The sequence below is a fragment of the Panthera tigris genome, chromosome B3 (assembly GCF_018350195.1).
Source record: "Panthera tigris isolate Pti1 chromosome B3, P.tigris_Pti1_mat1.1, whole genome shotgun sequence".
Taxonomy (NCBI): domain Eukaryota; kingdom Metazoa; phylum Chordata; class Mammalia; order Carnivora; family Felidae; genus Panthera; species Panthera tigris.
This window is the reverse complement of record NC_056665.1, coordinates 136,334,010-136,356,990: the sequence shown is the minus strand read 5'-3', so window position 1 is coordinate 136,356,990 and position 22,981 is coordinate 136,334,010. Positions and strand designations below refer to the sequence as shown.

The following is a 22,981-nucleotide window of genomic DNA, read 5'->3' as shown; positions in this document are numbered from 1 at the left end:
CAAAAAATTCATTTGACTCGCTTTATCATGATATGTACTTTAATGTGGTGGTCTGCAACCAAACCCACAATATTTATTAGGCATGCCTACAGATAACAGTTTTTGACCATGGTGAAATAAAAGCAAATAACAAAGGAGTGGTCTGAGATTCTAAATACGCTAAATGGCATATTACTAAGTTACCCCGGGGCTAAAAATGAAACCATTAAGGGAATTAAGAAACACATCAAAAAATGACAATGATAATAGTAAATATCAAAGCTTTGTTGGACATCCCTAAGTCAGAATTTAGATGAAAACTTTTAACTTTAAATACATTTATATGGAGACTGACTGGAAATGTTAAAAAGTAAGAAAGCTGGCTAGGCATTTCATTCAAGAAATCAGAAAAAGAACAACAGGGGGAAAAAACCAAGGAATTTGAAGAGATGGTAAAAAGTGAAACAAAAGGCAGAAATCAATAAAAAATAGATTTCAAAAAAAAAATGAAGAATTAACAAAACTAAAAGCTGGTCCTTTGAAAGATTAATTAACGAGACAGAGCTCCCTAAGAAGACTCATCAAGGGGAAAAAAAAAATAAGAAAGGAAATATGTAAATAAAATACAGAAACAAAAGAGCCACTTGTATGACAGGCATTTTAAAATAATAAATTCCTAGGTATAAATTCCAAAATTGACTTAATAAATTAAAAAAAGTTTAAAAGACCAAAAGTATTAATAAAATTGAAGCACCCCCAAAACTCTAGAACCCGGCCTGGGTGCAACTTTTCCTCTTTACTCATGGAAACGGCTCCCCTCATTCCCGAAGGGAAGTAATAATGTTATCAACCAGCAGAGGGCACAGGAACCTGCTGGGCTTTCGCAAGGCCCCGTTCTGTGCGCTGTGATAAGGCCAAGGATGAGCAATCAACTCTGGAGTCCTTTGGGGAACTGATATAAACAGTGAGAAAAAAGTGTCTCTCTCCTTCTGATATCAAAGAACCCAGTGATAACCAAATAACCTGCAGCCGCAGTGGCTACCGGTGCCCCACACTGTACAGGCTAAAGCAGGAAAGCTGGAAAAAGAGCCAAGAAAGAATTTTTTTTAAAAAGAGAGACCAAGAAATGATACCCAACCTGGAAGCCCTGGATCCAGCCAAGCCTGAAGCCCTCCCCACCCCCTCAGAACGCTCATTCATGAGACCCAATATATATTGGTGTTGGGGGTGGTTTTTTTTTTTTTTGCTTTAAAATGTTTGTTGTCTGTCACTTCCAATCAAAAGAGAATAAAAATGTGGGAAAGAGGGAAGGCGCTAGACTTTCGAGTTGAGTGGTCTTGGATCAGAATCCCAAGGGAAGCTCTCTCAGTCGCCTCATCTAAACAAAAGTGGTAAGAACTGTCCCCACTTCATAAAGTCATTGTGCAGAGCAAGTGAGATCATCTGCGGGAAGCACGCGGCTGCTTTCATTCCATGCCTCTCTCCCACCGGACGGAGGTCCCCTGGAAGCCAGAACCCTTGCAGGACTCATCCCCAGCCCAAGCTTGGCACCTGGTTCTCCACAGGTGTCGGGTGCCATTGTGCTAATTAAGGGCACCTGCGGCTTCCGCGCCAGCTGCCGCCAGGCAACCACAGGCACTGACGCAACCGCGGCCACATTTTGATATTAAAAATAAAATTCAGGGAATTGCCCGGAGAGGAAAGTTAACTTGCAGCGTTGCTGTGTTTGCTCAAATTTCCTGGAAAAGCCTCCCATTGGTTAATGTCGGGGGGGAGGGGACCACCAAATGGTGAAGGCCACTGGCCCCCCTCTAACCATTAACCAGCGGGGAAGCTGGCAAACAAGATTTAGCGGTGGCGCCCCGCCGGCTTACTGTACGCCTCCTGGGGCCCGGGACTAGGCCGGCGGTTGCAGCCTCAGCCCTTTGCAGACCGTGAGTAACACCGAACACCGCCCGTCCCTCCCGCTCCTGCCCCGCCGCCACCAGAACGAAGCCAGGACTGCATCTTACTTCTGTGATTTTTTTTAACGGGCACCGAGCATTAGGGCAGCCAGCAGTGATACGAGGCTATAGGAGCAGTGACGCTGGGAGGCTTTGGCGGAGTCTGTGGGTCACCCATGCGGATGTGATTTCCCCCGGCCTCCAGGCTCGCAGGGCTTGACACCGAGCTGAGAGTCATTCCCATCGGTCCCTTGGCCGAGGCTCCTAAGCCCTGCCGAATAGCACAAGGCTGTGACAGCTGGGCTGGACGGGTGCGAGGCAGCGCCCCCTGCCGGGGGATGCGGGCAGGGACACCGGGCGTGCCGCAGGGTCGCACACGCCTGCCACCCCTGGTTCACCCGGGGCAGGGACCCTGCAGATGGAACAGGACTGTGCGCGACACCACGTGTGCGGAAGGTTAAATGCAGAGGGCCCCGAGACGGCACCTGGCCCACAGGGGCGTTTGTGAAAATAAAGAACGCGGTGGGTGTGTGTTTGGAGCATCACTGCAAACATGAGCGACGAGGGGGACAGACATGAAATGAAAGTCACCACGATTGTGGACACTGCATTGTGACGCGGCCGGGCACTTTTTGGAGAGCTATTTTACCCTCATCACTTAGCTTCCTGTAGAGAAGGGCAGAAGGGCTCGGCCCAGGCTCTGAGGCCAGGCTGCAGGGCTCAGAATGTCAGCTCTGAACAGGTTACTCTACCTCCCTGGGCCTCAATTCTCTCATCTGTAAAGTGGGCCCAGGACGACCCATTGAGTGAGGCCACATACGAAGGCACTAATAACAGCTGTGACTGGTATTCACGACAATCTCACAATCGCACAAGGTGGGTAGAGTTTCAATCCTTACCTTGGAGGATTAACCCAGGAGGGGATGAGGCCTGAAGTTCCAGAAACAACAGGAAGAGGAGGGAAGCAAGAACTCGTAACTGGGGTAAGCCAGCCCCGCTCCCGGCTGCGCCCCGCACCAGGTCCTTGCCCCGGAGGGCTCCAAGCGGGTGTGGAGGGGACGGGGCTAAGGCAGAGACTTCGCTGCAGTGTGATGGGGCCACAACAGGGAGGCATAGAGAGCAGGTCTCCTGGAGGAGGGCTGGGCTCTACGTGCCCAGGGGCAAAAGGAGGTGAGCCAGGCAAGGCAGGGGAAGGATAGGTCTGCAGAGTGGAGCCACGCGGGGCAGGACTGGGGCGGGTCCGTCTTTGTCCCTAGCTCCCAGGCCAGAGCCCTGCTCCACAAACAGTGGAACTGTCCCCTGGCAGAGGGCTGAAGGTCTGGTACGTGCTGGAAGGATGGCCGCCGAGATACCCAGCAGTGCTGTGGCTCAGACTTCAAGGGACCAGATCTGAGGCTGAGGCAGGGCTGTCACCAGGCACAGAGTCATGACCACCCCCTTGGGCCACGTTATGGAGGACCAACCCCTCCTGGAAACAGCCGGGAGCCACTCAGCAGGAGAATGGCCAATGGCTTGAATTTTGAAAAGATGCCTCTGGCTGCAGAGGGGAGGGAGGGCTCCGCGGAACAGGGGCAAGGACACCAGGGAGGGGCGGCTGCTAATCCTGGAAGAGGTGACAGGCCCCAGACGTGGACTGTGCTCTGAGACTAGAACAAGGAAGCAAATACCAGAAAATCAGAAGGTCAAAGGGGGAAAGGCCAGTGGTGGGTATTATTACCAACTCTGTAATTATACTGAGGAAACTGAGGCAGAGTTTAAACAGTCCACGCATGTCACCTGGTTCATAAACAGCAATGCTGGGCTCCTAATGCAGCGTGGCCTCCCACAAGACCAGGAAAATGAAAGCCAGGCAGCCGAGAAGGGAGGGGAGGGCAACAGGGCTGTTGTCAAAGCAGGAAAGGAAAGGAGCAGGGAGCACAGGGCAGGGAACTTCAGCAGGACTCGTCCCACCACACGGAGGGGGACACGCAGGAGTGTGGAGGGGCCTGGAAGAGGGGTGGGGGTGGGAGTTGCATCTGTCGCTCACGAGGTGCTGGTTTTGGAGCATGCCAGGGCCTCGGGGTGTTCCAGAACAGACCAGTGGTCCCCAAATCAGAGTGCACCACGTTCTCCTGGGGGTACTGTCTTCACTGTGGGCTCCCGGCCCCCTTCCAGAATGGTGGGTCCCCTAGGCGGGGCAGTGCAGGGGGTCCTGCTCCTTCTCCTTTACTGGGATACAGGTAGCTCCCTAAAGCACAGGGGAGCTGGGGACCAGCAGCCCTGCAGGTAGAACGTTCACTTACTGGTTTTGACCTTGGCTGCATTTTTTTTAATTGCTCTTACCAAACATCTTTGAAAAGGGTCTGTATGTCTTTTTCTCCTTAATTTTCTTTTTTTTTTTTCTTTTAGCATTTATTTATAATTTTTTGAGAGACAGAGAAACAGAGTGTGAACGGGGGAGGGGGAGAGGGAGAGAGGGAGACGCAGAATCCCCAGCAGGCTCCAGGCTCTGAACTGTCAGCACGGAGCCCGACGTGGGGCTCGAACTCACGAGCCGTGAGATCATGACCGGAGCCGAAGTCGGACGCTTAACCGACTGAGCCACCCAGGAGCCCCTTCTTTAAGTTTCTTATAGTGATAAAATATACAAAAGATTGATCTTTTAAATTATTTTCAAATGTCCAGTTCAGTGGCATTATGTACCTCCATACTGCTGTGCAGCCGTTTCCAGCATCCATATAACACTGTGAAATAAAAGAAAGAATATATATCGGTCCCTGCCCCCTGGTTGCTGACACCGAGCTCCTAAAATCCTTGTAATTTCCTAAGTGATAAGAGCATCGGGAGCAACTCACGTTCTAATATTTGGTCTCTGCCCCTGCTTCCTGATGCAGAGTTCCTAAATCCCTTGGAACTTCCTGGGCAGTAGCAGTGTCTGTTGTTCTAATGAGGTGACTTTTGCTAGGGGCCTGGATAGCTTCAGGATGGGGCTGGTCCAGGAAAGAGCAAGCCATGATCAGAAGCTTGGAATTTTCAGTCTCACCGCCCCTCCCCCCCCGCCCCTTTCTCTGGGAGACAGGAGCTCCTGTGCTTGGGACCCGTCTGGACCTCGCCCTATAAATCTCTTTGTCTGGCTGTTGATTCATACTCCTTATTCTGTCCTTTATTATAAACTGTAAGTAAGTGTTTCCCTGAGTTCTGTGAGCCCGGTCTAGCAAATTATCAAACCCGGTGAGATGGTCATGGGAACCTTGATTTACAGCCAGTCAGAAGTACAGGGTGACAAGCTGGGACTTGTGATTGGCATCTGAAGTCAGGGGTGGGCAGTCTTGTGGGAGCTGAGAGCCCTTAACCTGCAGGGGTGGATAGTGTCAGAATTGAGTTACACTGTAGGGCATCCAGCTGGTGGTGGAGAATTGCCCGGGGTGTGGAAAACCCTCATACTTGGCGTCAGAGGGAAGCGTGGCAGTCGGGCGAGAGGAAAGGAGAAACACAGGAGTGTTTCCTTTATACAACCACCTTTTATTTATCTTTTCATCCATTGATGGACATTTGGATTGTATGCATTTTTTGTTGTTGTTGTTACTGTGAATAATGCCGTTGTGAACATCGGAGTGTACAAATATCTGCTCAAATCTCTGCTTCCAATTTTTTTGTGTATATGCTCAGAAGAATCGCTAGGTCATATGGTAACTCTGTGTTTAGTTTTTTGAGGCACTGCTGTTGTCTTTTCCACCCGGCTACACCATTTACCGTCCCCACCAGCAAGGTACAGGGTCTCCAAGTCCTCCATATCCAACACCTGTTTTCTGTTTGGCTGTTGCGGTTCGGTTTGATTTTTGAAATAGCCACGCTAATGGGTCTGAGTTGTATCTCATTGTGGTTTTGATTTGCATTTCCCCAATGACGTCAATGTGAGCATCTCTTCACGTGCCTGTTGGCCATCTGTATACCTTCTTTGAAGAGATGTGTACTCAACATCTTGGCCCATTTTTTGAATTGGATTTTTTTTTATTTTTTTGTACTTGAGTTTTTCTCTACTCTGGATGTTTGTCGTTTATCGGATATGGCATTTGCAAATATTCTCCCCCATTTTGTGGGTTGCCTTTCTACTCTATTGCGTGAACAAGAATTTTTAAAGAATCCAGTATGTCTAATGTTTCTTTTGTTGCTTGTACCTTTAGTGTCATGTCCAAGAAATCATCACTAAATCCAGTGTCACGGAGTATTTTCTCTATGTTTTCTTCTGAGTTTTATTTCTCCCTTACGTTGAGGAATGTAAAAATCAGGAAGTATGAGATCTCCAACTCTGTTCTTCTTTCTCAAGCCCATTTTTGGCTATTCAAGTTCCCTTGAGATTCTCTACGAATTCTCAATGGATTTTCCTATTTCTGCACATTGCATCATTGGGATTTTGATAAGGATTGCGTCTAATCAGTAGATGTCTTAGGGTAATGTTGACAACTTTAAGAATATTAAGTCCTCCAATCCATGAACACAGCATGTCTGTTCATTTATTTATCTCTTCTGTAGTTTCTTTCAGCCACGTTTTGCAGTTTTCAGTGCACAAGTCTTATACCTCCTTAGTTAACTCCTAAGTATTTTATTCTTTTTGATACTATTGTAAATGGAATTGTTTTGTTAATTTCCTTTCCAGCTTGTTCGTTGTTAGTATATGGAAACAGAACTGATTAGTGTGTGTGTGTGTGTGTGTGTGTGTGTGTGTGTGTTGATTTTGTAGCCTGTCACTTTGCTGAATTTATTTATTGGTTCTAGCAGAGCTTTTGTAGAATCTTTAGTGTTTTCCACATGTTTCTGTGATGTTGATCAGGTTGCCTATGAGCAGAGATAATTTCACTTCTTCCTTTCCAATTTGGATGCCTTTTTCTTGCCTAATTTCTCTGGCTAGAGCTTCCAGGACTGCGTTAAGTAGAAAAGGCAAAAGCAGGCATCACGCGTCGTTCCAAATCTTAGATGAAAAGTTTTCAATCTTTCACCATTACATTAGCTGTGGGCCTTTCATATATGTTGTTTTTTTTTTTTTTTTAATTTTATTGAAGTGCTTCCTTTTAGTCCTAGTTTGCTAAATGCTTTTATCTTGAAAGGCTGTGTGGAATAATGCCAAAGTTGATGCTTTTTCTGCATCAACTGAGATGATCGTGGTCTTTTTTTTTCTTCGTCCTGTTAATGTGCTATATAGCACACTGGTTGATTTTTACATGTGGAACCATCCTTGCATTCCAGAAATAAATCCCACTTGGTCATAGTGTGTAATCCTGTTAATGTACTGCTGAATTCTAGTTGCTAGGATTTTGCTGATGATTTTTACGTCAATGCTCATAAGCAATATTTATCTGTAGTTTTCTTTCTTTCTAGGTTCTCTGTCTGGATTTGGTATGGTTACCATGGAAATTACGTTTAACCCCCTAAAGTTATAACACTCTCACTTGAATTTATGCCAGCTTAATTTCAACAGCATACAAAAACCTTGTTCCTATGCAGCTCCATACCGCCCATCCTTTCAGTTGCTTAAGTCACAAATCACATCTTCATTCGTTGTGTATCCAAAAACATAGACTAATAATTGCTTTTCATGGATTTGTCTTTTAAATCATATCAAAAATTAAAAGTGGAGTTAGAAAGCAAAATTACAATAATACAAGTTTTTCTAATTGCTCATATATTTACCTTCACGAGAGATTTTATTTCTTCCTATAGATGGTATTTATTTATCCTTTCATTTCAACCAGAAGGGCTCCCTTCAGCATTTCTTACAGGTGAGGTCTAGTGGCAGTGAACTCCCCCAGCTTTTGTTCATCTGGGACTGTCTAGATTTCTCCCTCATTGTTAAGGGATGGTTTTACCCAGGCACCTGGGTGGCTCAGTCGGTTAAGCATTCGACTTCAGCTCAGGTCATGATGTCACCGTTCCCAAGTTCGAGCCCCGCATCGGGCTCTGCGCTGATAGCTTAGAGCCTGGAGCCTGTTTCCGATTCTCTCTGTCTCTGCCCCTGCCCCACTCATGCTCTATCTCTCAAAAATAAATAAACATTAAAAAAATTTTTTTGAAAGGATTGTTTTGCCAGGTACAGGATTCTTAGTTGATAGTTTTCTTCTTTCAGTTCTTTGAATGTATCACTTGGTCAGATATTTAACCTTCCTGGGCCTCCCTTTCTGCCTACGTCAAATCATAATAATAATACCTACTTGATTTGTTTGTCAGTGAGGATTAAATGAGAAATATAGGCAAAACACATAGGTCAGCATTGAGCGCCTGGTAGGTACTTGATAAATCATAGCAGGTATAATCATACTTTCAGATGAGGAAGTTGAGGCCCAGAGTCCTGACTTGCCCCAGGTCACACAGCCAATGGGGAGGAAGGAACTGAGGCTTGAATGGGGCCTTCCATGGGGTCTTCTGCCCACCTTTTCGCCATGCCCCACCGCCTTGGAGGCCCCACATTGTCTAATGAGCGTTCCTGATTTGGCAGGGCTGGACCATCCTGGACAATGCTGCTTTCCCTGTGCACCTGTTTCCTCTGGCTATCCACCAGTGACCTCTGGACCGTCCAGGCTCAGGACCCCGACACCGATGTGAGCACAAGGAGCCCTCAACGGGACTTGGCTCCAAACAACGTTGACTTTGCCTTTACCCTATATAGGCATCTAGTGGCTTCAGCTCCTGGCGAGAATGTCTTCATCTCTCCCTTGAGCATCTCCATGGCCTTAGCTATGTTGTCCCTGGGCGCCCGTGGCTACACACGGGCCCAGCTTCTCCAGGGCCTGGGCTTCAACCTCACCAAGACATCCGAAGCTGAGATCCACCAGGGTTTTCAGCACCTTCACCATTTCCACAAGGAGTCAGACGCCACACTGGAGATGGCTATGGGTAACGCCTTGTTCCTTGACCGCAGCCTGGAGCCCCTGGAGTCGTTCTCAGCAGACAGCAAGCACTACTATGGGTTGGAGGTCTTGGCTACGGATTTCGAGGACTGGGCTGGAGCCAGCAGACAAATCAATGAGTATATCGAAAATAAGACCCAGGGGAAAATTGTGAACTTGTTATCGAAGCTGGATAGTTCAGCCACGCTCGTCCTGGTCAACTACATCTTCTTCAAAGGTACCCCCCCCCCCCACCACCATCCCACCCATCCCATTGCCAAGAACAGTAAGAGCCATCAAAACCCAGGGTGCATTCTTGGGCAAAATCTTGGATTTTACAAAGCACATTTTCATCTGGGAATCTCTGTCTTCACCACAGTCCTCTTAGGAAAGTAGAATGATACCATCTTACAAATGTTCAAAATGACACCTAGAAGAATTGAGCCACTCACCCAAGCTCCGGTAGGTTCATTCAAGGCCCAAACATGTAATGGTGAACAGTCCGACCGCCCCGTGGTCTACGTATGTTGTCTGAGTGCTGGCCGGGAGTCGGGCACTGGGCCAGGGGCTGGAAGCCCAGCCAGACACAGCCCGTGCCCCCCAGAAACTCCCCCCAGATGGCCCCCAGGCTACACACACCCCCAGAATTCACAGCCAGCTCTGACCAAGTGCCATCTCAGCCAAACTCCAGCCCTTCCTCCCCAGTTTGGAGCAGGGTGTTCCAAAGTTCTTGTTCATAGAAGTCACCATGGGGACTTGTTAAAATTATAGATTCCAGAGCCCATGCTAGACGTACTGAAGCAAAACTGCTGGAAGAAAGTCCCAGAAGTTTGCATTTTTAACAAGGCCCCCTCCCCCAATCGTATTTATGATCAGATAATTTGGGGATACATTATTCTTTTTTTTAATTTTTTTTAATGTTTATTTATTTTTGAGAGAGAGAGGGAGAGAGACAGAGAGAGTGTGTGTGAGTGGGGGAAGGGCAGAGAGAGAGGGAGACACGGAACCTGAAGCAGGCTCCAGGCTCTGAGCCGTCAGCACAGAGCCCGACGCAGGGCTCGAACTCGTGAACTGCGAGATCATGACCTGAGCCGAAGTCGGACCCTTAACCGACTGAGCCGCCCAGGCGCCCCAAGGGATACCTTATCCTTGAGAATAAAATCTATAATCCTTAGTCTACGGCAGTGGTTCTTAACCCAGGGTAATCTCCACCTCCTCCTTCCACCCTCAGGGACGCTTGGCAGTGTCTGGAGACATTTTGGGTTGTCACAACTGCGGGTACAGTGGGGTGTGCTCCTGGCATCTAGTAAGTAGAGGCCAGAGAGGCCGCTAAGCCTCCTACAATGCACAGGACAGCCCCCACAATGATATCTGCCCCAGAGTGGCTATCATCCCAAGGCTGAGGACCCTGGCCTAGAGACATCTGCTTCTCTGTCCTCTCTAGCCTCGCATCGCAACGTTTTCCCTTTTCCAACTTCCCAACACACAGCACGCTCACACACACACACACACACACACACACACAGCGTGCACGTGAGCGTACGCGCACACACCTGTACACACACACGTGTGCACACAGAGCAATTACACGCGCAGGCACACCTTAACACAGCACGCCCACGCCCACACACACATGCACACGTGCACAGTGTCCGACCACACCGAGTTCCTTCCGGTCCGGGAGCACACCTGTCCTCATGGAAGCCTGAATTAGTTCCCTATGGCTGCTGTAACAAACCACCACAAACACGGTGGCGTAAAACAATGTGGATTTATTATCTTAACAATGCTGGAGGTCAGAAGTCCAAAATGGGTCACGCGGCGGTTAAAGTAAAAGTGTTGGCGGGGCTACGTTCCTTCCGGAGGCTCCAAGGAAGAATCGGTTCCTTGCCCTTCCCAGCTTCTAGAAGCCACCTGCGTTCCTTGGCTGCTGGGCCCTTCGTTTGCTCTTAAAGCCTGTTAGCACATGACCATGACCTCTCCTCTGCCCCTGCCCCTCCCACCATCCTCTTCCACTCTTAAGCAAACCCTTGTGACGATACTGGGCCCACCTGGATAATCCAGAATGATCTCCTCCTCTCTAGATCGCCGGATTGGCAACCTTAATGTCCTCTTGCCATGTACCATAACAGAGTCACGGGTTCCATGAATTAGGATGTGGGCATATTTGGGCGGCCATTCTGCCTGCCGCAAAACCCATACTCTTTCTGTCCCCTGAGCCGCCCCCCAACCTGCCTGCGCCAAAAACTTCTTCCCACTCATCAAATCTTGGCTCAAAAGTTACCTCCTCCTTGAAGCCTCCCCTGATTCCCTCAGGCAAATCCTTGCTTCTCGTGAGCACCCCCTACAGTCTTCCCACACCTCATTTTTAACAAACATCTTGTTAGACCTTATAAGCCTGCGCTCAGGTGGTTCGGTCTCAGTTAACCAGTCATATTTGAAGAAATGCAAGTGAAACGGGGGGAAAAGGTAAAAACCACATTTAATATGTATCTCTCAACAACCTCAAAGCTCATCCAGATCATAGTCTCCAGAAAGAATCCTCACTTGCCCTTTTCTCTTCTCTCCAACTCCTACTCAGTGCCCCCCGTTAGCCAACCGCACCCCCCCCCAGCTCTATGCTACCTGGACAGACTTACCGTCATGTTAAGCTCCCCTCCTTCTGTCTTCCATCCTCCGCACCAGCCTGGAGGCCCACCTGGCAGCGATGTCCCTCCCGGGAGGGTGTGAGGCTGACCCGGCCAAGGCAGCAATTTTTTCCCTCCACTTTTACTGAGACATAATTAGTTTATAACATTGCCTGCGTTCAAGACCTACAGCGTGATGACTTGATATACGCACAAACTGCAAAATGACCCCCAAGATGAGGCGAGCTGACACCCACATCCCCTCACGTGGTAGGAGTTCTAGGTTTTTAGATTCTACATACCTGTGAGATCATACAGTATTTGTCATCCTGTGTCCGACTCATTTCAGTTAGGATAATGCCTTCAAGATTCATCCATATGGTCACAAATGGCAGGTTTTCCTTCTTTTTTCTGTAGCTGAATAATATCCCTGTGTGTGTGTGTGTGTGTGTGTGTGTGTGTGTGCACGCGTTTTCTTTACCCATCCATCCATCCATCAGTGGACACCTAAGTTGCTTCCGCATCTCGGTTATTGTCAATAACGCTGTGACGGACATAGGAGTAGAGATAATGTCTTTATCTCTTTGAGATGGTGAGTGAATTTCCTTCTGATGTATTCCCAGGAGTGGGATTGTTGGATCATATGGAATTTCCGTTTTTAACTTTTTGAGGAACCTCCCTACCGTTTTCCACGTAAAATCTGCTGCACCGATCTGCGTTCCCGCGCGCAGGGCACGAGGGCTCCTTCTTCTCCACATCCTCACCAACCCTTGTTCTCTCTCGTCTTTTTGCCACTAGCCACACGCACAGGTGGGAGGTGATAGCTCATGTGGCTTTGATTGGATTTCCCTGGCGATGAGGGATGTCGGGCCCCTTTCCACGTACCTGTTGGCCATTCGTACGTCTTCTGTGGGAAAATACCTATTCAAGGCCTCCGCTCATTTTTTAGTTGAATTATTTGCTTTCTGCTATCAAAGTATATGAGCTCCTTATATATGGGGGATAGTAGCCCCTTATCCAATATGCAGTCTGCAAATGTTTTCTTCCATTCTGTAGGCCGCCTCTCGTTGTGTTGATTGTATCTTTGGCTGTGCAGAAGCTTTTTAGTTTGAGGTGTCCCTCTGGTTTATTTCTCCTTTTGTTGTTTGCGATTCTGGAGTCATCTCCAAAAAGTCAGCACCAAAATCAATGTCAGGGAGCTTCTTTTTCCCTATGTTTTCTAGCCTTATGGTTTCAGATTTTTTTTACGTTTATTTATGTATTTTGAGACAGAGGGGGCAGAGAGAGGAGAGAGAGAGAATCCCAAGCAGGCTCTGCACTGTCAGCACGGAGCCTGATGCGGGGCTCAGACTCACGAACTGCGCGATCATAAGCTGAGCCGAAGTCAAGAGTCGGATGCTTAACTGACTGAGCCACCCAGGTGCCCTATGGTTTCCGATCTTTAATTCACTTTGAGTTAACTTTTGCATGTGGTGTAGGATGTGGGTCCAGCTTCATTCTTTTGCATGAATACCCAGTTTTCCTAGCACCAGGTATTGAAGAGACTATCTTTTTCCATTGAGTTATCTTGTTTCCCTTGTCAAATATTAGTTGGTCCTTCAGGGTCTTTGGTGTTTCCATTCGTGTTCTTTACACTCAATCGCGGGAGGGTCAAGGACTCTGGGAATGTTTGCCCAGAAAGGTTTCCGAGTGCTCCCCCAAACTCCACAGGCCATCTCTCCCACAGACTGTGTGCTCCTGCCTGGTATCCTTGTCTCTTTGGAGGCCCCAGTGCCTTTGCACAGTGCTTGGCCCATGGCAGGAGCTCAACAGTGGTTGCATAGAGATTCTGGCAGCACTTCCTTGGAAGCAGAGGGTAGTAAACCCAGGTACGGGGGAAGAGGTGCTCCAAGGCCTGCGAGGGGGCTTGTGGGACAGCCGTCATTTGGTGACGTCATTTGGTGACGTCATTTGGTGACATCATCTGGCAGTTTCTCAATGTTCTCACGACCACAGTGGGACTGAGCTGATGGAAAAGAGTAGTTCCTGGTGATAAAATCCAAACGGCTTTGAAAATAGAAATCTGCGAGAGCCGATAGGGGCGTGTGCTGCTTTGTTGTATACAGATTTTCTGGAACACAGCCAAACTAAGTGGCAAGCCCCTGTTTAAGCTGGGGCTACCCTAATATGTTTCCAGAAGGCCGGCATAATAAGTAGCAATGAGCAGTGGCATAGCTATCCGTCACTAAACTTAGGGCAGGCAAAGTGTCCCTGGCATGTCCCTTACTTAGTGGACTCTCTCGACAGCTTTTTTTCTTTTTTTTGAGAACACTAAAAATATCGTTAGAAGGTTTTCTGCAGGAATCATCCTTGCTCTCCCCAGTTTGCCCCCATAAATTCTTAAGTTTCCCGACCCCGAGTTCTCATGGCCCGAGAACTTTCAAGGAAAAAAAAATCCCCTAAAATAGAGGTCGGGCCCCATTCTGTATTTTGTTTTGTGCCCAAGGAAAAACCTAACCCTGAAAAAATTCACTTTTTTTTTTTTTTTTTTTTTTTGCTGGAAGTCGGACAGGTAAGTGAACTAAGTGACCACTTAGTAAGTGAACCACTGCCTTCAGTCCAGGGGGTCCCAGGCCTCCTCTGGAGGATGGTTTGAAAGCCCTCAAATGATCCCGCTTGCTGTGAGACAGCCAGGCTGCGACGTCACATTCAGGCACCAGGGAGGGGGCGGGGCATAGGCTCCAGGCCCCACCTCCACCCGGCCCTTTCCCCACCTCCACCCACCTCTCCCTACTGCCTCCCTTAGGAGCCCTTCACAGAGATTGAAGCTGAACAGAACAAGAGTTCTGGCCTTGTGGTCCGCAGATCCTGCAGGCGGCGGGATGGAGAGAGGCCTGCCTGGACCTCTGCTCTGGCCGCCACCTCCAGGCAGCCTCAGTTGGGACACAGAGACCTCACAAGGGCACCGGGGCTTTCAGGCCGAAGGCATCCAAGACACCGGGGACCCCCAGGAGGCAGGGTCCCCAGTCATCTCCGGGCCTGGAGAGCACCGGAGGCCCTGGCGAGATCTGCCCACGTCTTTAAATATCCAGAGTTCTGTCACCTGGGAGAGGACTCACGGTCTCCTGGAATGAGCCCAGAAGGGTCGAAGGGGCTCAGCAGACAGGCCTCACGATCAGGCGGGCTTTGGCTCTCGAAGCAATTTTCTTCCCGTTAAGAGCTGACCAGTGGTGGAGAGTCTGGTCCGTGAAGGTCGTGAGCTCCCCATCACGAGGCAGGCAGAGAGGCTACGGGATGCCATCGCGGAACACGGCGGAGGGCTTCGAGTCCGGCCGCTGGTGTGAGCCTGTGACCTCAAGGGCATCTTATCCTGACTTTGCCCGCAGGAAATGGGGTGTGGCCCTCGGGGGAGTGGGCACGGTCCACGGGGGACCAGGGGGCCTGCTGGGCTTCTGTGGCTGACGTCAAGGCGCGGGGACGGGACGGGCGGTCCCTTGCTCCAAACCTCCCCCACTCCTGACCTCGAATTCACAGCCCGAGTTCCATTCGACAAGATTTCAGAGCCCTCCAATCTGGGATCCACTCTGGGCTCGGGTGGGAGGCAAAATCTGGTTTCCTGAATCCGACCCCCAAATCCAAGGCCCAGCATTCTCCTCTGTCTCCCTCCTCCTGTTTTTAGCAGCTCAGGAACAGAGTGAACCCTCAGTCCGTGCCAAGAGGTGGAGAATACAACAGGCCCAAAAGTGCCGGGGATTTCATACCTTACCGGGAACCTCCCGCCTCCCTGGTGGGGGCCGCGACCCGGCCTAGAGCTCTCGTGTCACCCACTCTCACGGGCCTGTCTCCTGCCCTCCCCCTCCCTCCTCTCCCAGGCATGTGGGCACACCCCTTCGACCCGGAAAGCACCAGGGAGGAGAACTTCTATGTGAACGAGAGCACCGTGGTGACCGTGCCCATGATGTTCCAGTCGAGCCCCACCAAGTACCTGAAAGACCGGGTGCTCCCCTGCCAGCTGGTACAGCTGGAATACACGGGCAACGGGACCGTCTTCTTCATCCTCCCAGACGAGGGGAAGATGGACACGGTCATCGCCGCGCTGAGCAGGGACACCATTCAGAGGTGGTCTGAGTCGCTGACCATCAGGTAAGCCCTTGCCCTCCCCCTGGACCCGCCCTCCGGGGCTCATCGCTTTCCCGTCCGCTGGGTCCCCAGCGGCCTGAGGTTCTCTGACCGAGAGGTCACACCTGTTCATCCACCTGTCGGTTGACACTGAGATACACTGGGGCAGTCCACAGAGTGAGGTGCCCCGTCCCTGGGAGGCTAACAGCTACCTTCTGCGTGATCACGTTTCTGATTTGTTGGCTTAAACTGTGTTCACCAACTGCCCCCGGCCCCTCGCTTACCCGTTGTTATTATCTTGCTTCCCCTGAAATCGAGCACGGTTACCACTCCTGAGAGACCCCATAAAAAATACACCAAAATGACCGTTTCCTTCATCCCAGAGCCAACACATGGCTCAGTCGGTGAAGTGTCCGACTTCAGCTCAGGTCATGATCTCAGTTCGTGAGTTCGAGCCCCACATCGGGCTCTGTGCTGACAGCTTGGGGCCTGGAACCTGCTTCGGATTCCGTGTCTCCCTCTCTCTCTCTGCCCCTCCCCAGCTCTCTGGCTCTCTCCCTCTCTCTCTCTCAGTGTCTCTCAAAAATCAATAAATATTTAAAAAATTAAAAAAAAAAAAAAGGAAGTAAGGACCTAGGTAGGTAATAAAGGAGTAAGGGAAAAGGGGTGAGGGGTGTATATGCCCACGGGCCAGTGGGGAGGGGGGAGGGACAACCAGCCAACGCGTGCCCAACCCGAGGCCCACGCAAGGGGTGCACACTCAGGGAGGGTTGACTGAGCATGGGAGCTGGGAATGAATGATGCGTGATGAATGAATGAATGAATGAATGGACGAACGAACTCATTTCCCCCCCCCAGGCACCTCTGAGTTAGACGGCAATCAAAATCATGGTCACCTTGGAGGAGGGGATAGATGTTCTTGAACGTGATCCTCACTGTCGTGAGATTGCAGTTGTGTCTGTGTGCAAGCAATCCGAGCAGCACCATCAGCGTGGGCCCTGGCGGGGCGTGGGGCGGTGCAGACCGTAAGGGCAAAGGGGACTCAGGGGAGGAAGGGGACACTGGGGTCTGGAGTAGTCAGGAATGCTTCCAGAACAGATGCCATTTCTTTCCTTTCCTTTTCTTTCCTTTCCTTTTTTCTTTCTTTCTTTCTTTCTTTCTTTCTTTCTTTCTTTCTTTCTCTTCCTTCCTTTCTCCTTTCTTTCTTCCTTTATTTCTTTCTTTCTTTCCTTCTTTCTTTCTCTTTCTTCCTTCCTTTCTCCTTTCTTTCTTTCTCCTTTCTTTCTCTTTCTTCCTTTCTCCTTTCTTTCTCCTTTCTTTCTCTTCCTTCCTTTCTCCTTTCTTTCTTTCTTTCTTTCTTTCTTTCTTTCCTTCTTCTTTCTTTCTCTTTCTTCCTTCCTTTCTCCTTTCTTTCTTTCTCATTTCTTTCTTTCTCCTTTCTTTCTTCCTTTCTTTCTTTCCTTCTTCTTTCTTTCTCTTTCTTCCTTCCTTTCTCCTTTCTTTCTTCCTCTCTTTCTTTCTTTCTTTCCTTTTTCTTTCTCTTTCTTCCTTCCTTTCTCCTTTCTTTCTTTCTCCTTTCTTTCTCTTTCTTCCTTCCTTTCTCCTTTCTTTCTTTCTCCTTTCTTTCTCTTCCTTCCTCCTTTCTTTCTCCTTTCTTTCTTTCTTTCTGTTGTTTCTTTCTTTCTCTTTCTTCCTTCTTGCCATTTCTTTCTTCCTTCCCTTCTCCTTCCTTCCTTTCTTTTCTTTCTCTCTTTCAATACACGTAACTTTTTAAAAAAATTTTTTTAATGTTTATTTTTTTTGAGAGAGAGACAGACAGACAGACAGAATGTGAGCAGGGGAGGGGCAGAGAGCGGAACACAGAATTTGAAGCAGGCTCCAGGCTCTGAGCTGTCAGCACAGAGCCCGATGCCGGGCTCGAACTCACGAACCGAACCGTGAGATCGTGACCTGAGCCGAAGTCACTCGCTTAACCAACTGAGCCACCCAGGCGCCCCTCTTTCAATACACACAAATGGAAGCAGCAGCTTAGACCATGTACTAGGCTAAGCAGAAAGGATAGAAGGTGGATAGGACAAAAGATGGACTTCAAAGACATGCATTCGAGAGCAGAAACACAGATTCTGCTGGAATTAATACTGTACAATGACGTCAGTTCTGTCCTCGCGGGACCAGAAAGGAGCTAAGTAAATGTTCGATGCTGAGGGAAGGGAGGATTGCTTGGCTGCCCCAGGGGACCACAGAAAGGGCTGCGGAGGGAATTGCTTTCCACTTGAACTGTGTGTTAAGCCCGAGGGCAAGTTCAGCCAGCGGAAGGGCCGCCCAGAGCATGCATGGGACAGGAAATGGCACAAACCCCGGCCAGGAGGCCGTGTCCCGGGGCACCCACAGGGCCAGGCAGCAACAGCAGCAAAAACTGAGACAAATTCTAGTTGAATGAAATTTGTAATCCAAGAGCTTCGCTGGCAGAAAATCCAGAAAGAAGTTCTGCTATGTTAATACATGTGCGGGGTTTGGGTTTTATGGTTTCAAGTTATTTTTATTTCGAGTCGTAGCCTCAGAGAGCTGCTCAGGGCCGGGGCTTCTGGAGAGTTTAGTCCTATTCTGCGAGTGGAGACATGGACGCCTGGGGTCTGACCTCACTCCAGCCGGGAAGAGCCGTGTGGTCAGCTCCGTGGTTCCCGGAGATGCCCTAGCGCTACGTGGGGCCCCAGAGTTGTCCTTAGTCCTGGACCCCTCGCACCTGACCTTTCGCATGGCCACGGGGGGGGAGTGGGGTGGGTATGTGCGACCGTGAGCCTGTGTTTGGGCAACGTGAGGGATCCCTCGCTGCCTCCTCACCCTTTCACTTGCCCCACCCCCACCCTTCCAAGGGAGCCCGGAATTCAGGAACGGCGTCCCCGGTGGTGGTTGTGCACCGCGGATCAAGCAAATTCTGGCTCCTTTTCTGTTGAAAATGAGAAGGATAATCCTTCTCTTTACACCAAAAATAAGCTCTTCACTAAAACACTTCAGCTTAAAAAACCTTAATCAAAAACACATACTATTTTCTTCTAGATTTTTTTTTTTAAACAAACATCCAAGGCAGAATTTTGATTGGGCAGGAATTCTCTACTCCATCCACATGACACTCTGCTAGTCCTAGAAGTCAGACCCTAGGGGTCCTCACCTCCAGGCTTGTGTCACTCACTCTCCCACCTCACCCCTCCAATGATCACCTCCCCCCTCCCTGGAGCAGCACCCCTCAGGGTCCAGCTGTCTCCTACCTCCTAGGGAAGACTCACTGCCCCCACACACAGCTCGTGACAGCCCTCTCTCCATCTCTCTTCCTTGTCCCTCCTTCCCTCTCCCTCCTCCCTCCCCTTCCTCCCTCCCCCTCCCTCTTTCCTCTGCCCTCCTCCCTCCCTTTCTCTCCCTCCCTCCCCCTCCTCCCTCCCCCTTCTTCCTCTGCCCTCCTCCCTCCCTGTCTCTTTCTCTCCCTCCCTCCCTCCCCCTCCTCCCTCCCCCCTTCTCCCTCTGCCCTCCTCCCTCCCTGGCTCTTTCTCTCCCTCCCTCCCTGCCCCTCCTTCCTCCCTCCCCCCTTACCCCTTCCTCTGCCCTCCTCCTCTCTCTCTCTCTCTCTCTCTCTCCCCCTCCTTCCCTCTCTCTCTTCCCATGAGGCAATGGGGCTTTGAGGCAACTAGTCCTGACCTCTTCACAATTCTGCTGCTTCCCAGTGGTGTGACTTTGGGGAAATTCTTCAGCTTCTCTTGAGTTCGGTTCTCTCCATCTGGAAACTGAAGATGTTGGCTCCAACTCCTTGAGGTTGCATGAGTGAGTGTGTGTGTGTGTGTATGTGTGTGTGTGCGCGCGCACACACACACACACACACACACACAGGCATTGGATGCGAATACAGAAGCTAGGAGACATCCACCAGGTTGATTCCCCTCTAGGAGAGAAGTGCCCTCACGGCCCTGCCCCTGCGCTGTCTTGCTCTTTAAATGAGGACAAGCAAGGACTTGGCTAAAGCTACACAGCATTAGCGGCAATGCTGGGGCCAGGACCATGCTCCCAGGGTGCTCCCCCCACCCCTCCCTTTCTGCAGGGGGTGCCTGGGGGACCACAAGGACTCCTTCAGGGACCCTCTTCTTCAATGTCCAGCTGTACCACAAGTGGAATCCACTCAGAGAAAGAGCCGAGAAGAAAAGATCGAGCAATTCAGAGGCCCAGAGAGGAAGCTCATGCATGTGATGGCGAAAGAGACAAAGCCTGCCTCTTGTTCTGTCCCTTCTCTTTTTCCCCAAAAGTGTGTCCGGCTGGGAGGCAGGGTCCGGAGGGGTCACAGAGGAAACGGAAGTCGCCTGGGAGGGGAAGTCTAACCCCATCTGCTTACCCCCTGCCCCCCGAGCAGCCAGGTGGACCTACACATCCCAAAGGTGTCCATCTCTGGAGACTACGACCTCAGGGCCATCCTGAGGGACATGGGCATTGCAGACCAGGTCAACGGGACGGATTTCTCCGGCATCACCCGAGAGGCCCAGCTGAAGGCGTCGAAGGTAAATGTCCCTAGAGCCGGTCTCCCTAGAGCCCCCCAAATTCACGGTACAAATATAATAAGCAACACGGAGCCCATTCACGAACGGGTCTCTGAGCCCCAGGTTGAGAGCCCCGGGTCTTGTCCACGCCCCTACTTTTATTTACAACAGGGCAAACGGAGGCTCCGCAGGGAAATGCGATGTCTCTAAGGTTACACGGAAGCTAGTGACAAGGGAGGGTCGCAGCCCAGGCGCGTGCCCCTTCCGCCGGGCCACACAGAGGGGGACAGGGTGGGAAACCAAGCCATCATGGCAGGACTGGGGGCGGCCGGTACCAAGAAGGGACCAGGGAAATGGGAAACGTCTGAGTGAAATCACATCGGCCCGTCTACCCGTTACACTCATGACCCTTCATCCGTCAGCTCTGTGTTCTGCTGGTCACTCCAGAACATAAGTATTGAACACCCACTCTGTGCCCCAAACTTCTAGACACTGGGTATGCCTGCGCTATTCTGACGGGGCCCTTCCCCCACGGGACCTCACAGTCCTGTGGGTGACAAAACCAGACGGGGACAGGACAGAGTTCCAGAGGCAGCAGCAGCCCCTCCCTCCAGCACACAGTATGTGCTGGATAAAACGCATACCGTGAAGGATTGAGTCAGCCAGCCCTGAGCCAATCTCTCAGGGGAGGAGCCTCTCTGTCTTGAGAAAGGTAGATGACCCCGCCGCCCCCCCCCCCCCCCCCGGCCACAGAGCTCGTGGATAACGGCGTGACATTTGGCCCTGGGTCTCTTCCACTCGAAACCTCATTTCCCAGGACAAACCCCAAGGCTTCCCTGGCCCCGCTCGGCTTCCTCCTAGCTACGTGTGCCCATTTACGGAGCTTCTCAGAGCCTCCGGTTCCTCGCCGTCCAGCCGCTGAGAGGCACCGTCCCCTCGGATGTTGTTTATTAGTCAGTTCTGACCCACCCAAGGCTCCTGACGCGAGCCACTCCGGCATTTTGCTGATTTCAGAAATTCTCCCTAATTCTGATCACAACGAGAGACCGTTCAACGGTCCCTTTTCCACCCTGGGCAGGCCCAAGCACTTTGCATAAACTGGACCCTAGTATGTGACTAGTGGGGTGGAGGAGGGAGGTCTCCCTTTGCCCAGGACCCCGGAAGGAGTGCCTGATGTGGACACCGAAGTCCAGTTAGTACCATGAGCCCCCTAAACTCCCCGCGGCCGGCTCCACCTGCCCACTCTCTAGGGAAGAAGCCTAGGTGCCACCTGGGTTCCGGAGGTGGACAGACGTTGGCCCTAATCCTGGGGCCACCACCTAGGGAGCCAGCAAGCGACCCTCTCTGAGCCTCAGCTTTGCCACCACGAACCGAGGGTGGGAGGGCTCAAAGCGAGGTGTGGAAAGCCCCCAACACACAGCAGGTGCACAACCCCCACCTTCCGCCCCCCCCTCCCCGACAGGTGGTCCATAAGGCTATGCTGCAGCTGAGTGAGAGCGGCCTGGAGGCGGCTGCCCCCGTCGGGCTCACGCCGAAGGCGGCGTACAAGCGCCTTGCCGTCCACATCAACCGGCCCTTCATTGTCATGATCTTCGACCACTTCACGTGGAGCAGCCTTTTCCTGGGCAAGGTCATGAATCCGACCTAACGGGGAGTCCCCCGGGGAGTCCCAGCACCGGCTGACTCTGCGCATCAGGGACCCCACAGACACGCTCTGGGCAGGGGGAGGGTCCCCCAGTCTTCTCCAGGCTCTTCTGTAGTGGGGCAGGTGACAAACTGGGATTGACCGTAATGAAACATTGTGCCGCTGTACTTCCTTGGCTTTGATCATTGTGCTCTGGTTATGCAACACATGGAAGCTGGGTGAAGGGCATATGAAAACACTACTGTTTTTGTAAATTTGTGTAAGTTTGACATTATTTCTAAAAAAGAAGAAATCATGCAGGCCAAAACACAACAGAAAGACATCTTTAAAATACTAATACACACACACACACACACACACACACACATCATAACACCTTTAAAAAAGAAAGAGAGGGGTGCCTGGGTGGTTCAATCAGTTAAAGGCCCGACTCTCAATACCAGCTCAGGTCATGATCTCACGGTCGTGGGATCAAGCCCTGAATGCCCTGCTTGGGATTCTCTCTCTCCCTCTCCCTCTCTCTCTGCCACTCCCCGCCTCACGATCTCTCGTCCTCTCTCAAAATAAGTAAATAAACTTTAAAAAAGAAGCAAAGCAAAACAATCTTTCAAAAACGAAGTCAAAAATCAAGATTTTTTTTTTATTGTTTAGAGAAACAAAAGCTGAGAAAGTTTGCCACCTTCGCTAAGAAAATTTTTAAGCAGTTCTTTAGGCTGAGACAAGATTCTAAATGGAAATTTGGACCCATACAAAAGGGAAAATATGCAAATATATATAAAATATTGTTTAAACATCTTTAAAATATAATTAACTGTCAAAAGCAAAAATAGTTACCAATTTAATGCTGCAAACTCCAAATGCTCGCTTTGTCGCGGCTCTGCAAAAATGGATCTGGACAGGATATTAAGCTTTGTCAGTAGAGGGCGCTAGAGAAACGTTGCCAGAGGAAGAGGTTTACCCTCCTGGTTTGGGGCAAACAACATTAAATGAGATAAAAGATAGATGATAGATAGATGATAGATGATAGATAGATACATAAATAGATAGAAGACAGCTGGACAGATGATTGATGATAGATAACGGATGGATAGATAAGTATATATCTTGAGAAATAGGAATATCTTGAAATAGGAATATCTTGAGAAATAGGAATACTTCCTTAAATATGCGTATTTATACCTTTCATATGTATATGGAAGGTATATCTAGACCTGAATCCTCAAGCCATCATCTTAATAAGAAACACTAAAGGAGCACCTGGGTGGCTCAGTCGGTTGAGCATCCTACTTTGGCTCAGGTCATGATCTCACAG

The 22,981-nt window shown here is 50.1% G+C and overlaps 1 protein-coding gene across 3 annotated transcripts; it reads left to right on the top strand.

The window, feature by feature from the left end:
- Positions 1 to 1,784: 1,784 nt before the first annotated feature.
- SERPINA6 (serpin family A member 6) lies at positions 1,785 to 21,923 on the top strand. Of its 3 annotated transcripts, none has more exons than XM_007094930.3 (5): positions 1,785 to 1,913; positions 8,392 to 9,020; positions 15,261 to 15,531; positions 19,901 to 20,045; positions 21,487 to 21,923. In XM_007094930.3, the coding sequence occupies exons 2-5, from the start codon at positions 8,411 to 8,413 to the stop codon at positions 21,670 to 21,672; spliced, it is 1,212 nt and encodes a 403-aa protein (XP_007094992.2). In that variant the 5' UTR covers positions 1,785 to 1,913; positions 8,392 to 8,410; the 3' UTR covers positions 21,673 to 21,923. The 3 variants fall into 3 exon arrangements, with proteins under 3 accessions (XP_007094992.2, XP_042843718.1, XP_042843717.1); XM_042987784.1 differs by lacking the exon at positions 1,785 to 1,913 and adding an exon at positions 2,616 to 2,798; XM_042987783.1 differs by lacking the exon at positions 1,785 to 1,913 and adding an exon at positions 2,616 to 2,905.
- The last annotated feature ends 1,058 nt before the right edge of the window (positions 21,924 to 22,981 follow it).